Here is a 14,441-nt window from a genome sequence, read left to right on the forward strand (position 1 = left end):
ATTTGAAAGAAGGGCACTGACTGTTTTGAAATTGTATGGTACAAGGTAAAAGAAGGCAGGATAGAATATTTAGTGAGATGTTGCTGGGGAACACAGAGGATGGTGTGAGTGGAGAGAGTGCAGACAGGAAAGCGGTTTATGTAGTATGACAGGCCAGGCTGTATAAGATGGGGACTTTCAATGTGAATCCATGGAAGTCCTTATTCAGGACTTCCATGGGTTCACAATACACAGTAACATGAACAGAATTTTGGTTTCCATTTAATTTGGAGTTATTCAAACTACTGACCTGAAAATACACCAAGATGAACAGATAACAATCCTGAATGTTAAAAATTAAAATATTTTATATCTGCTATGCTTTTCACAATATGCAAATTAAGCACTAATTCACAGTAGAGCCAGTGAAATAGCAAATTTCATCAGGTTAACTTTTATACTTTCTATTTCCAAGTTGAACAACAAACCAATAATCGTTATTCCAATTTTGTTTATTGTTAGGACAAAAATCTTTAACAGTCAAGCTGTATAAGAGGCAAATGCATTAAGTAATCAATATTTTTTTTTACGCACAAAATCTACATGTCTGGTTAAATTTTACTATCCACAAATTTTAAATACTAATTTTAAATCAGAACATTTTTATGCAAGTAGAATATTTTCTTTAAATCCATTGACAACACAATAAAGATATACTAACAATCAAGCTTGAATTTTCATAGTTATCCAAGGCATCCATCTATTGCAAACATCTAAATTACCCATATATTTTTCATACTATAAAAACAGTACACTTTTAGGAAGCTGGCAGAAATTTGCAAACACCATCACAGATAAACCTTACAAAGCAGCATTCAACTCAAAAGTACTCAATAAGTAGTCTATTAAGTAACAATTCTAGTTTATGATTTTTTTTTTAAAATTAGAACATGTTAATATAAAAAAAAGTAAATATATAAATTCTATAGAACATTAAAAATTATATCAAAAGTAAAACTGTAAGCTACCTAACAACACTTAACAAAGTTATATCCCTGAACCAAAATAAGATATATTAAAAATGGAATGAAGTATTTTGAGCAAATAAAATAAACCCAAAAAGTTTCAGATAATCACAACAAGATAAACTAATGAAATCATGAATCGCTTTTTGTCACAAGTAGTTTTCTTAATAATGCACTGTTTGATAACCTAGAAACATCATTGGTATTTATATCACCATTATTAACTGTTTCTATACTAAAACTATTACAAAATTTAAATTCACTTGAATATTATATTAAGTAGTATAAAGTGGAAGTGATATCATCACATTTCTCAATATTCCAAGAAAGAGAGTGAAATACAATTTAAGTATGAAATTAAATACACCTATTGTAACCAAATCTGTAACCTTAACAAGCAAACTTATACAAATATTCAATCTGTTTTAATTTCACTAATTATTGGGCATTTTCTAATGATTCATGAAATTTCTCCATAAACTTCCCATCTAATCTATCTAATCGTGCAAGCAACTCAGCCTTTTCTTCATCACTCCAATTTTCGAACCATTCATGGAACAATTTCATTCGACACTGAAAAATGCTTGGTGGTCTATCACCGACATCTAAACTATCCATGGAATTTAAAAGTGTATTTGCATTACTTGGAGAAAATTTACTGATAAGAATATGAAGGAAATCATCTTTCTGCATATCGCTATACTCCTGAAACCACTGAACAAGATAATTTAACTGATCAGGTTTTCCTAGAGGACCTCTATATGGCATTCTGATTCAAAAAGATGACTAGAAAATGAATTCACTGAAAATAAAAAAGATATAAAATTGAACTATTTTTCACTGGGAAAGTATGTGAATAATTTTAGAGAAAAAAAAAATTTTTTTTTTATTTCATTTGCAAATTTTCCATAAATATACTTCTTGTGTGATAAGTCCAATTTTTATACCAAGATGAAATCAAGTTTAGCTGACAATTAAAAACTGATGGAGAATTCTTTGTAACAGCTAACTTCTGTAGATCACTTTCAAGATCCTCAAGAGAACGTGTACTTTTTCCTACAGTTTTAAAAAATTCCTCTCGTTGAATATCACTCCAGTTTGAATACCAGTGAAATATGCAATTTAACTGCTGCTGCTCTTTCAGGCTCAATGACATGACAGTCCGATATTACTATCTTCTACACAGGAAAGTATTCATCACATCACAATGAAATTCTGAAAGAAAAAATTTTCTCAGTTACAATGCAAAAATATTTTCTTAATAAAGTAGTTTTATTTACTTTACAATATGGATATATAGTAAAAACTTTTAGATATCATAAGTTGAAATAGAAAAAAATTACAAATAAAAACTCGCTACAAAATGTTCATTATATTTTGTAGTGAGTTATAATGATTACAACTATGCAATCTCCTCCACAGACCAGGAAAAGGGACAGGCGTTAGAAGTGTGGATGATGGTTACAAGAGTAGATGTGTGAGTGGTACAAGAAAGGATTGATATGGTCATTGACGTGGGAGCAATATTTAGGTCTAGGGTGAGGTGTAAGATCAGTGATGATAGAGACAAATGGCTGGGGAGAGGTATGGTATGGGACTTGTTACAGAACCAGAAATGAGATAGTATGTTTATGAATACCAGACGTATTCAAAATACAGGGAATTAATACAGATAGAGGAATATGTAGTTTTTCATGAACACTGACAGGCAGAAAGGGAGAAGGAATGCTGTTGATGTTAGCAGAGGAGTTATGCAAGGTGGGGATATGAGTATGGGGTGGAGGTGTACAGGATGAAATATTCACTTAGTGTTGCTACAGACCTGGTAATTCAGAGGGCAGTGAGTACAAGCAAATTGGCCTGGTTAATAAGAAAAGGGGTGATCATTATGGGCAATTTCAAGTATAATTATATAAAATAGAATGAAGAAACAGCATCTGGGGGCTAATACAGTGAATTTTTCAGGGAAAACTTTTTTTTTTTTTAGGTATATGTAACAGAGGGTACACGAGGATCAAGGGTCTTGGATTTGATTAACTCATAAGAAGAGGATATCCCTTTGCATTGCATAAGGAGGGAACAAGGGGAATGGGAAGTAGGTTTTTTGCATGGCAAGTGATTGGAATTCATTGTCTGAAAATGTGGATACAGGGAATGCATTTAAGTAACAGTATTAGCAGTGTGTATGAGAGCAAGACCTTCCATGATGAGTCTTTTGACTCCATAGAGGTTTGATGATAACAACAGTCTAAGGACTCATTTAGGGAGGGCCTTTCTGTGTCACTTATTGTCCACACAACTATCACATCTCTCCCTGAACAAATACACTGAAGATTCAACCACAACATCCAATGTAGCCCATACTATGCACTCATCACATGCCATGAGAATAACCTGAACTTACCACATCAAAAATAATAATAGCGATCAACAACAAGTTCAAAGACTCCCAATCGTGCATACGTGCACGACCAGCCTTATCATTTGCACAAAGACAACTCGAAGAAAAACGTCAAAATGGTGACGACAGTTGGACCATCAACTACAGACAAGATAAACTAGTGAAAAAACCAAGTGATGCCAGTAGTAGCTACCATGGAGACCAGCAGGCAGGCAGGCACCGCATAGGAAATGTGCAAGACCCATGCAGTCCAACAAACGTCCCACAAAACCCTACATATCCACTTCACCAACATCTGTGGCCTAAACTTCAACCTGAATAGTGTTCACTACCACCTACAGTCTACCAAACTCCACCTACTCTTCCTGGCAGAAACCCAAATCTCACCTCCCCCCAACACCACTTATCTCAACCTCCCAAACTACTCACTCTTCAACAATGTTTGCCCCAAGGGTGGTGTCTGCACATACATCCGCTCAGACATACCTTGCAGAGCACCTAACCTAGAATCACCTAACTTTGACCTTCTTTGGTTGAAAATATCCCTTCCCCACTCAGTTCAATTCATCTGCTGCCTCTATCGCTCCCCCAACGCAACCAACCCTGAGATCTTTAATTTCCTCTCCCTAAAAGTAGACTTTCTCCAATCCCACTTTCCCAACAACTAAATCATCCTTCTAGGAGATTTTAACATCCACAACACTAGCTGGCTTTCCTCCTCCAGTTGTACATATCTTGCAGGCAGAGATGCAGAAACATTTGCCAGCACCAACGACCTTACACAACTTGTCCAGATGCCAACCAGAATACCAGATAACCCAAACCACTCCCCAAACACCCTAGATCTCTTCCTCACCAATGACCCCTCCAAATACACAGTTAAAGTAGTGAGCCCCCTGGGCAATTCTGACACAACCTAGTGCTCATCTCCTCTCCCATGCAACAACGTTTACACAGACACTCCCATACAACAGTATGGCACTATAACAGTGCCAAGTGGGACAGCCTCTGCAACTTCTATGCCGCATTCCCATGGTTGGACTATTGCTTCCGGCTTTCCAACCCAAACATATGCACCGAGCTTATTACCAAAGTAATCCTCACCGGCATGAATATGTACATTCCACACAACACTCTGAACTGCCATTCCCTAACGAAACCCTGGCTGAAATCAAGAACCCTCATCCTCCCTCAAAGCTTACACCGAAGCCCATAATAGATGCAAAAAAAAAAAGAATCAATTCATCCAAAACAGAGTTCGAAAGAGTAAAAAGCAGGAAACTAGCAGCCGAGCCTTTTGGTCTCTTGCCAAAGCAATTGGCCGCAACTTCTGTCCAACACTATTCCCACCCCTAGCACACCCTGATGGCTCAACTGCCTCATCACCCACAGAAAAAGCCAATCTTCTGGCCTCATACTTTGCTTCAAATGCATGCATAACTAACAATGGTAAATGTTCCCCAACCATTTCAGACACCCCAACATACAATGCCCCTATATCCTTTTGCCAGGATGAAATCAGAAAAATATTGTCCCAATTGGACACAAAAAAGTCTCCTGGCCCCGATGGCATTCCCCCAAATGTTATGAAAAATTGTGCTCCAGAAATTACCCTTATTCTATGTCACCTATATATACTCTCCTACTCCACTGGAATCTATCCCACAAACTGGAAATTGGCCTATATTCAGCCCATTTCCAAGAAGGGTGACAAGTCACTGCCATCCAATTACTGCCCTATCTTGCTTACCTCAGTCCCAAAGGTAATGGAAAAAATCATCAATTCCCACCTCCTACACTATCTTGAAGACACTCGCCAAATAAATGACCGCCAGTATGGATTCTGTCACTGCCGATCAGCAGGAGATCTACTCACATATGTCACCCATCTCTGGACAAATGCTATGGAGAGGTCTGGCGAATCTCAAGTGGTTGCACTAGATATCTCCAAAGCCTTTGACCGGGTCTAGCACAAAGGCCTACTAGGCAAACTACCATAATTCGGTCTGACCCAGGTCTTCTGTAGGTGGATTGCCAGTTTTCTGTCTAGATGCACACTGAGTGTGATGGTGGATGGCTCCCTATCCTCGCACCACTCAATTAATGCTGGGGTCCCACAAGGTTCTGTCCTCTCACCAACCCTGTTCCTGTTGTACATCAACTACCTACTGCAATTGACCTCCAACCCAATACACAGTTTTGCAGATGACAGCACACTACACTCCTCGCTTGCATTTGATAAGTCTTACCCTACACAACTCACCTCATCCTACAGAACATCAACCACCACCCTCAACTCCGATTTCCAAGCCATCCTATAATGGGGGTTCGGATAACCTCATAAATTTCAATGCCAACAAAACCCAGTTCTGTACTATTTCCCATAAAAAAGAACAACTTTTTCCCAGTATCCTTTTCGACGATACCCAAATTTCCAGACAGCCTGAGATCTCACTCCTCGGAATCACCCTCACATCAAACCTCTCCTGGCACAAACATATCTCAAACATTGCATCCTCAGCCTCAAAAAAACTGGGATTTCTCTTCCACTCAAGACGTTACTTCACCCCTGAACAGCTACTAACATAGAAGTCACAAATCTGTCCAACTATTGAATACTGCTCCCACATATGGGGGTGGGCCCCTAAAAGCTCTCAAAAAATGCTGGACTCAATACAGAGGAGGGCAATTAGACTTATCAATGATCCATCCCTTACCAACTCTCTCTCCCCCCACTTTCACACAGACGTTTGGTCTCTGCAGTAAGTATATTCTACAAATATTCCCATGAGAAATGCTCATCCGAAATAACATCAATAATTCCCCCGCTCAGTACTAAGCTCATTGGAACATGTGCAGCTGCTGCACAACATCCCTTCACAGTACACCTAGAAACAAACAACAAATTTCTTTTCCTCTTCCTTCATCCCTGCAACTACTGCACTGTGGAACAGTCTCCCACCTGCTGTGTTTCCCAACGAATACAATTTAAAGTCATTCAAATCAAATGTAAACAAATTCCTCCTTTCCCAACCCACCGCCCAGGTATACACGGTACTAATGTACTATAGGCTGACCAATCAACCTCCTGTGTATGGGCCCAACATAAAAAAATAAAAATAAAAAAAACCATGAAGACATCTTCAAGATGATCAAGATCATACCTGACCTATGGAATATGCAAAATTTCACAGACTAGATATCATCATCTAATAGTTCTTTTTTAACTCACCATCTCCACATCACCAGATGACCACATCTGAACACAGTAGTTCTCTCAGCCTTTGGGCCAACTTATTTTCAGTCTGATTTCACCTTCCTCATTATGACTGTCACCCACATAACAGTGGGTACCATAATACTTCATTGCTGGATGGATATTCAAGTTAAGTCTAAAAACATTGATGGGTCAAATAGGAAGCATAAGCTGATTTCCCCACCAAATTTTCTGTACTGCTGCAATCAGCAATTCAATAGGAAATTGCATGGTCAGTATTTCTTTCCCTTTTATCTTTCACTCTCTTTGTCTTACAGTCACAATTTAGACCTCTCATGTATATTAAGGCTGAAGTACATTTAAGCTCATAATTAGCCTTAAGGAATGAAACAGCACAATGAAATAATTAAACATAGGTTTAGTAGTTCCAGTATTTTGTTTTTGTCACAGAGACATCACTGGGGATACAACATACACACACACAAACAATAAATGGATGATGTTACTGTTTGCCCAAAGTCCTAAGACAAACACAATCTATGGGTGCTAGTGGTTGGGCACAAGGTCTAAAAATTAATGCTTCCTAAATCTTGGGCAGTTTTTTCCTCTATGGTGAAGCATAGTAGCCCCCCCCCACACACACACACTTTATTATGTGTAAGGTGTCTGAGGCATGATCAGCTAGACAAGGCCACCCCTAGGAATTTTACCGCCCCGTGCAGTAGCATATTTCGCTGCCATTTTCCGTATAGTCGCCCCATGCAGTAGCATATTTTGCTGCCCCTTCTACCTTATTTTTTAACAAGTTTTTTGGCAAAAAACTTGTCACCCTGTGCACGTCTTACACTGTCGGTAGAGCTAGCCCTGCAACTAGACTTAAATGACCATAGTAGCAGGTATATTTCTTGTATTCTTCAAGTTGTGTTGGCATATGTCCCAGTGTGTCCATAATATTACAGGCTACAAGAACAAAGAACCTCATTAACACCTGGAACAAGGAGGGGAGGGAAAATGATCTTTCAGAGAGCAAATAATGGCAGCTAGCTTCACATGATGTTCAAAAGCAGAACTGTATAGAAATTGGATTTCTATACAGTTCTGGGTATTTTTTCTATTGAAAAGGAGATGAAGTGACAGGAGGAACAATTATTTTGTTAATCTTTTTGGCATTGTAGCTACCGGACAGGAGGGGTATGGCAAATAAAGAAGATTTCAGCTATTATTATTAATTATTATTATCATTGTACTAGCACCTCCAAGGAGTCTTCGTAACCCAATGTAGTCTGAAGTTTTCGACCAAAACTATCCACACAATCTATCATAGCTCTTCATGAACCCATTAACAGACAAAGCACTCACAATTGACTCTGGCAACCCATTCCACTCATTCACATCTCTCTCTCTCTCTCTCTCTCTCTCCAAAGAAAAAAATCCAGTCCTCATAGCCCTACTAACCACACCTTTATTCAACTTACAGGGATGACCTCTTGTTCTAGCCCCACTACCCAAGTGCTGAAACATTCCCTTTGCATCAATCCTATAAAACCCTTTAAGCAACTTATATGTTTCTGTCATATCCTCTCTTTTTCTCCTATCAACCAACTTCTGCAATCCACATACCCTCAATCTATTCTCACTGGAAATATTCCAGTGAGATGGAATGTTCCCAGTCCAGGCCACTCGCCTTTGAATCCTCTCCACCATTTCCTCATCCCCAAGAAACCCAGGGGACAGATTTCAGCACAGTAATCCAGATGTGGACATATCAAGGCCTTATGAAGAGGAATAACAACTTCATTATCTCTACTTGTGTGTTCTTCAATAGTCAAGTAATCTTATGAGCTATTTTAGCAATCTGTCCTCCTCTAAACTTTAACTCTCTGTCTACCTTATTCCCAAATGTTTTCTAGCTTCATCTGTTTCCTGAAGAACAGTTCCACCAATGTGGTACACAGCTTGTAATCTACTTATCCAATAATGCATAACTTTGTATTTCTCCACATTAAACTGAGACCCATTATCTATTGCCCATACTGACAGCCTATTTAAATCATCCTGCAAGCTCTGTATAGCATTAATTACCTCATTTCACATCATCAGCAAACAACTGAATATTTCATGACTTATTAAACCTTGGTTCCTGTTAAGGTTATCTGTACAGCATGTGACTGTGGCTGCTTCTTTAAACATTCAAGAGTGATAGTCTTCTTCTATGTAAAGGGTACAACTTTTGTCCCACTCAATGATGTGATTTGTTATAAAGTGGAATAACAACTTCATTATCTCTATTTGTGTGTTCTTGTGCTGAACTATTTATGGAAGATCTCGAAAATAAAATTCTATCCAAATAAATCCTAAACCTATTAATTTGGTAGATGATATCTTCATTGTATGGAATCACAACAAAGATGACCTAATTGATTTTCTCAATAAAATCAACTCCTTTCACCATTCTATTAAATTTACTCTAGAACTTGAAAAAGACAAACAACTACCGTTCTTAGACATCTTAATTAAGAAGCAAGTTAATGGCCTTATGAACCTATCAGTCTACAGGAAACCTACGAATACAGGACGCTATCTACATTTCAGCTCCTCACCACATTTCTCACAAACTTAACATAGTACACATACTAAAGAAAAGAGCTGTCCGCATTACAACAGATGAAAAGGACCTCCAAGATGAATTAACATTGATATCTAATAACCTCGCCTCGAATGGCTACCCATGAAGACTCGTCAACAAAATCCTTTTCTCTGAGCCACCACAAAGAGAACGAGAAGACTCAATATATTACAACAATCGCCATTCTGTATGTGAGCAGTATCTCTAACAAGCTCGCTAATCTCCTCAGGCCACACAAAATAAGAGTGACATTCAAACCTATAGAAACAATTCGTAAACTACTACGATCTCCAAAAGATACCATCCTTTCTATAAGTATGCTGGAGTCTACACTATTCCATGCTCGTGTGGTTCAAGTTACACTGGCCAGACTTCGTGAAGCCTCAAGATTCGACAGAAGGAACACACTGGTTATGTTAAAAACAACAGACAAGACATATCAGGCCTGTCATCACATTTCTCCATAACAAACCACATCATTGAGTGGGACAAAAGCTGTACCCCTTACATAGAAGAAGACTACCACTCTCGAATGTTTAAAGAAGCAGCCACAGTCGTACGCTCTACAGATAACCTTAACAGGAACCAAGGTTTAATACTTCCAGACATGGAAAACCCTAATTAGATCTCTGAACATTTCATGACTTACTCTTAACAGCATTAACAACACCAAACAATTTTATCAAAAGATGTTTTTATTAACTGCTTATATATTTCGCTGAATTTCGAATCAGCATCATCAGAACACAACACAGCTAGTATACATGACAGTGAGTATGTGAAACAATAAAATTGTAATGGACAAAAAAAAAAAAAAAAAAAAAAGCTATGTGGAAGTTGCTCTTATGGGTTTCCCAAAGTCTTGGCAAATTAATGCAACCATATTTGTTTAGGTTAGACTTCTTCAAAGCAATGGCTGACTTAAAAAAATAATCTTTCAGATCTATAACTACTGCTGAATGGGAAATGAATGAATGTGTGAAAGAGTGTCCAATGCATGGGTTGCTAGTCCTGACATGCCATAGTAATAGTAGAGAATATATTTTTTTATGTTCTTCCAGGCACTTGTTAACTGATCTTCCTGTTTGCCCATAGCAGACCAAGTCACAGGGAACTTCATACACTCCAGGGTAGAGGATAAAGTTTATCCTTAAGTGAGCAGATCAGAGTTGCTAGTTTAACATGAATGTGGTGCATAGGCCATGTTTCATCAATACTTTGGCTATCTTTTCTGATGTACAAGAATATAATTTCTTGTACAAGAATGAAAACAAGAATATAATTTCTTGGCATCTTTAATTTATATATCATCTGCTGTTAGCCAGTCTCACTAATGACTATAACTTTTGGTGAAGTTGCACTAGCCAATGCCAAAAACTCCTCCCTCTCTCTCTCTCTCTTGCTCTCGTTCCTGATACTTCTGGCATTAGTATACAGAAACTGCAGCATCCCTTTAGGACTCCAATCAACCTTACTTCCTGATCTGACTGTGCTATTCAATATTTTTGCTTGATAAACTTGATTCCACACTTGGTCATTGTCACACTCGCTCAACTCATGAATACCTTCACTCACATACACACACACACCTGCATATGCTCTAATTGCTCAAGTTTTGCTGAATTTGCGCTTCAGAAAATTCGGTGCTGAAGTGCAAATTCAGGTGCAGTCCATCACCATTACACAAAAATCCTTCTTTCTGTCAAACACAGACTGCAGATCCACAAATCCTATATCATTCCTTCTGCATTCCTACATACTGATTCATTTCCTACTAATGTCCTCCTTTTTCTCGGTTTGCCTCTATCATAATGCAGCAGGAGACTTACAATCTTCATCTTCTCCCTCTTCAGTTCTGCTTTGTCTAACAACTCCTTTACATCCCCCCCCCTCATGGAATACTTCTGATTGGAACAGAAGTTGGAGGCTCTGTTAACAAGGGTTTGTGTGTTTATGTATGTATGTATGTCTAAAAAGACATTTTATTTTTCTATAGTAAACTAGATCCTGAGAAGCTGGCTGTCGAGGTGGAAGAAGGAGAAAGAGTAATGAGTTTAGTTTTAAATGGTATACTCAAATCTAATCTTCTCTTTTTTATTCACCAATATTTCCCTTTCTGTTGTTGTCTTGTCTTAGATATTTCCATGTGCTCCTTGAACTGCTTTGGCTTTGTTGATTTTGTTCGTATAGAGCCGTTGTTCAGGATTAGGGTTTATTGCTTGGAAGGCTACTGTAATTGGGACAGGTAAAAATGTGAGTGGTGTCAGTTTAGCATTAGGGCAGTTATTGCAGTTTCTATATGTTCTCGTATCATCCGTATTAATTTTCATTCCTCTAAAACAGGGGTCACCAAACTTCTCTGACCGTCGACTGCTTCAAGAGTTCCTTGAGTTTTTATCGACCCCCTCTATTTTACTATTACGTAATTATAATAGGACAAGCAAAAAAGACGCTTCTGTGAGTTTTCAGATTGTTTATTTTATAGTTACAGTGTTTATTGTATGCATAATATAGTATATATTATTATATTGGCTTAACCTCAAAGGGATACTTTTTGTTTTTGACGTTCTTCTTAACATTACTTATTTCATAGGAGGGATAAATAATATATAAAATATAAAATTTAATTTTGATAACAAAATAACAATAATACAATCTTCCTTATATATATGAAAATAAGACTTTTATTAACTTAGTACAATTTACTAAAGTTCTAAATGTGAAGGCCGTGCTTCGTGACTCTTGACAAGATTAGCAATGTTGGGTTCAAAATTAGTTTCAGCCTTAAATTGACCCGGAATTCTATATCTAGCTTATTTCTTTGTTTTGTTAAAATGGAACTAACATGGCTGAAACCAGTTTCAACCACAATGTACGAGCTTGGAAATGCAAGCAAAAAGAGGAGTACCACTTTAGAAAGTTTTGGATATTTTTCTACAACATTTATATTCGTCCAAAAGTAACTTAATGTCCTATTTTTAAACAGCGTCTTAGCTTCAAGATCAACTGACAATTCAATAAGTTCATCTTGTAAGTTACATTCGATATTTTCAATATCTGCAGAAAATGGCGTGATAACCCAATCTGGAATGTGAATGTTTTTAAAATCTGCAAAGCGCAATTTAAAATCATTGCTCAAATTTTGAAGATGTTTTGTGTATATTTCTAAGTCGTCATCTTTTACTTCCAATTGCCGTAGATTTGAAGAGTACTGAAAATCTTTTCGTAACAATGATGATTTAAATAAGGCTAATTTAGCTAGGAAGCCTAAAAGAATCATCCGAGCTTGAATAATCGAGTTTGATATCTTTACCTTGTAGACGGGTCTGTATGTCATTAAATTTTGAAAATAACTGAATTAAATATTACCCGAACAATGATATCTTATATTTTTCTATCGACCCCCAATCAACCTCTGAGCCCTAATCGACTCCTAACAATGTTATATCGACCCCTGGGGGTTGATATCGACCACTTTGGCAACCACTGCTCTAAAATGTCATGTTTGGAGTCTTCTGTCAACATTGATTTTGGGAATTTGGTGTTTTATCTCCCTGATTTTAGTGGAATTAGTTTAGATTTTGCTAGTGCGTTACCATCGGCAAGAGTAATCATGTTTCCAATGAAGAGTCACATCTCCCTTTCTGACACTTGACTTAAAAAAAGTTCTTTTTTTTTTTCAGTTTGCCATCCGTATGGATGGCAAAGTGAAAAACTGACCACTAGAGGGCTGTGAGTTGTGTAATGTTGGAAAGAGCTCCCAAAAGATAAGTGCTATTTTGAGTGATAATTGACAATATTTCATGAATTTTAGTGTTGTACTATTTATTTTTGGGTGGTGCTTAAGGGTCAAAGCTGTATAACTGAGAGGAGACCTCCACATAGCCTTTAAAGGAATGCGGAGAACCGACCAGGGCTTCTGACCTAATGTCCAATCCTCACCTTCTCGTGGTGCACCCTGTTGGGTATCTACTTTGATACTGAACGAACGAGGATGGGCTGGCAATTTGGGATTTAGCCGACCAAATTGTATTCTTATTGGTTAAACCAAAATAAAAAATGATGGTACAACATGACAAAATTTCATGCCGGCTGGGGCGTCACCCGGTTAAACAAGGCCCCCGTTGTTTTCGCCAGGGAACCAGGGCGAACAGCGAAAAGTCAGCTACTGGAACAAATCTGAAAACAAACCCCAACTCAACATCACCAGAGTTAAAGATCGGTACTATCAACGTAAGAAGCCTGAATGGCAAAGAAATGGAGCTAGCTGAGGAATTAGATAAGTACCAGATCGACATAATAGGGGTGACTGAAACAAAAAAGACCAAAACTGGTGAGATCTTTCTGAGCAATAAATACAAAATGTTATATTCAGGCAATAACAAAAAAGGAAAAGAAGGAGTAGCCATAGTATTCAACACAAAATACGAGGCTAATCTTCTTGAATGGCAGTCAGTCTCAAGTAGAGTAATGTGGGCAAATATGAGAATGGGGAACTGGACAATGAGACTTATTTGTGCCTATGGTCCCACAGAAGGTTCTACTAAGGTAGAAGTGGAGGAATTTTTTGAGGCTTTAGAAAAAGCAACTGACACAATGAAAAAGGAAAAGTTGGTCCTTGTTGGGGATCTAAATAGTAGAGTAGGAAATGATTGTGAGACATACAAAAATATTTTGGGAAAATTTGGAGAAAAGAGCAAAGCTAATAATAATGGCAAATATCTGTTGGATTTCTGCTCAGGACATGGACTGGTTATTACTAACACCATGTTCCAACATAAAAATGTGCACAAATTCACATGGAGAGAAGAGGCTAGGAATAAGAAAAGTCTCATTGACTATGTTATTGTTGATAGTGATGTTTTCTCCCTTGTGCAGGACACCAGAGTGTACAGAGGATTTGAAATTGAATTTCATATTGAAAAGAATAACATGCAAGAAAGTTTTAAAGCGAATAAAAGTTGAGCAGCTCTCAGATGTAAACTGTAGACTAAAATACAGAAATATTATTGAAAAGAAAATGAAAGAGTTTGAGAACAGGAATCAAACCTTGGAGATTCAGTGGCAAACTCTGAAGGAAACATTGATTGATTCTGCCAGAGAGGCATGTGGTGAGGTTGTGTGCAAAGATAAAAAAATCAGAACTCCCTGGTGGACACAGGAAGTTAAAGAGGCAGTGAAGGAAAAGAAGAA

General features: G+C 37.7%; 1 protein-coding gene across 1 annotated transcript in view; it reads right to left on the reverse strand.

Moving 5' to 3' along the window:
- Window positions 1–472: 472 nt before the first annotated feature.
- LOC150104642 (uncharacterized) overlaps window positions 473–14,441 on the reverse strand; it is a 43,206-nt gene continuing 29,237 nt past the window's right edge. The window contains exons 2-3 of the mRNA XM_090395600.1: window positions 1,904–2,219; window positions 473–1,779 (exon numbers count right to left, since the gene is read on the reverse strand). Coding sequence (XP_090251726.1) covers window positions 1,443–1,779; window positions 1,904–2,160 — 594 coding nt within the window. The 5' untranslated portion in view covers window positions 2,161–2,219 and the 3' untranslated portion in view covers window positions 473–1,442. The remainder of the gene's footprint in view (window positions 1,780–1,903; window positions 2,220–14,441) is intronic.

Source organism: Typopeltis vanoorti, chromosome 7 (genome assembly GCF_054136105.1).
Source record: "Typopeltis vanoorti isolate ZY-2024b chromosome 7, IOZ_Tvanoo_1.0, whole genome shotgun sequence".
NCBI lineage: Eukaryota > Metazoa > Arthropoda > Arachnida > Uropygi > Thelyphonidae > Typopeltis > Typopeltis vanoorti.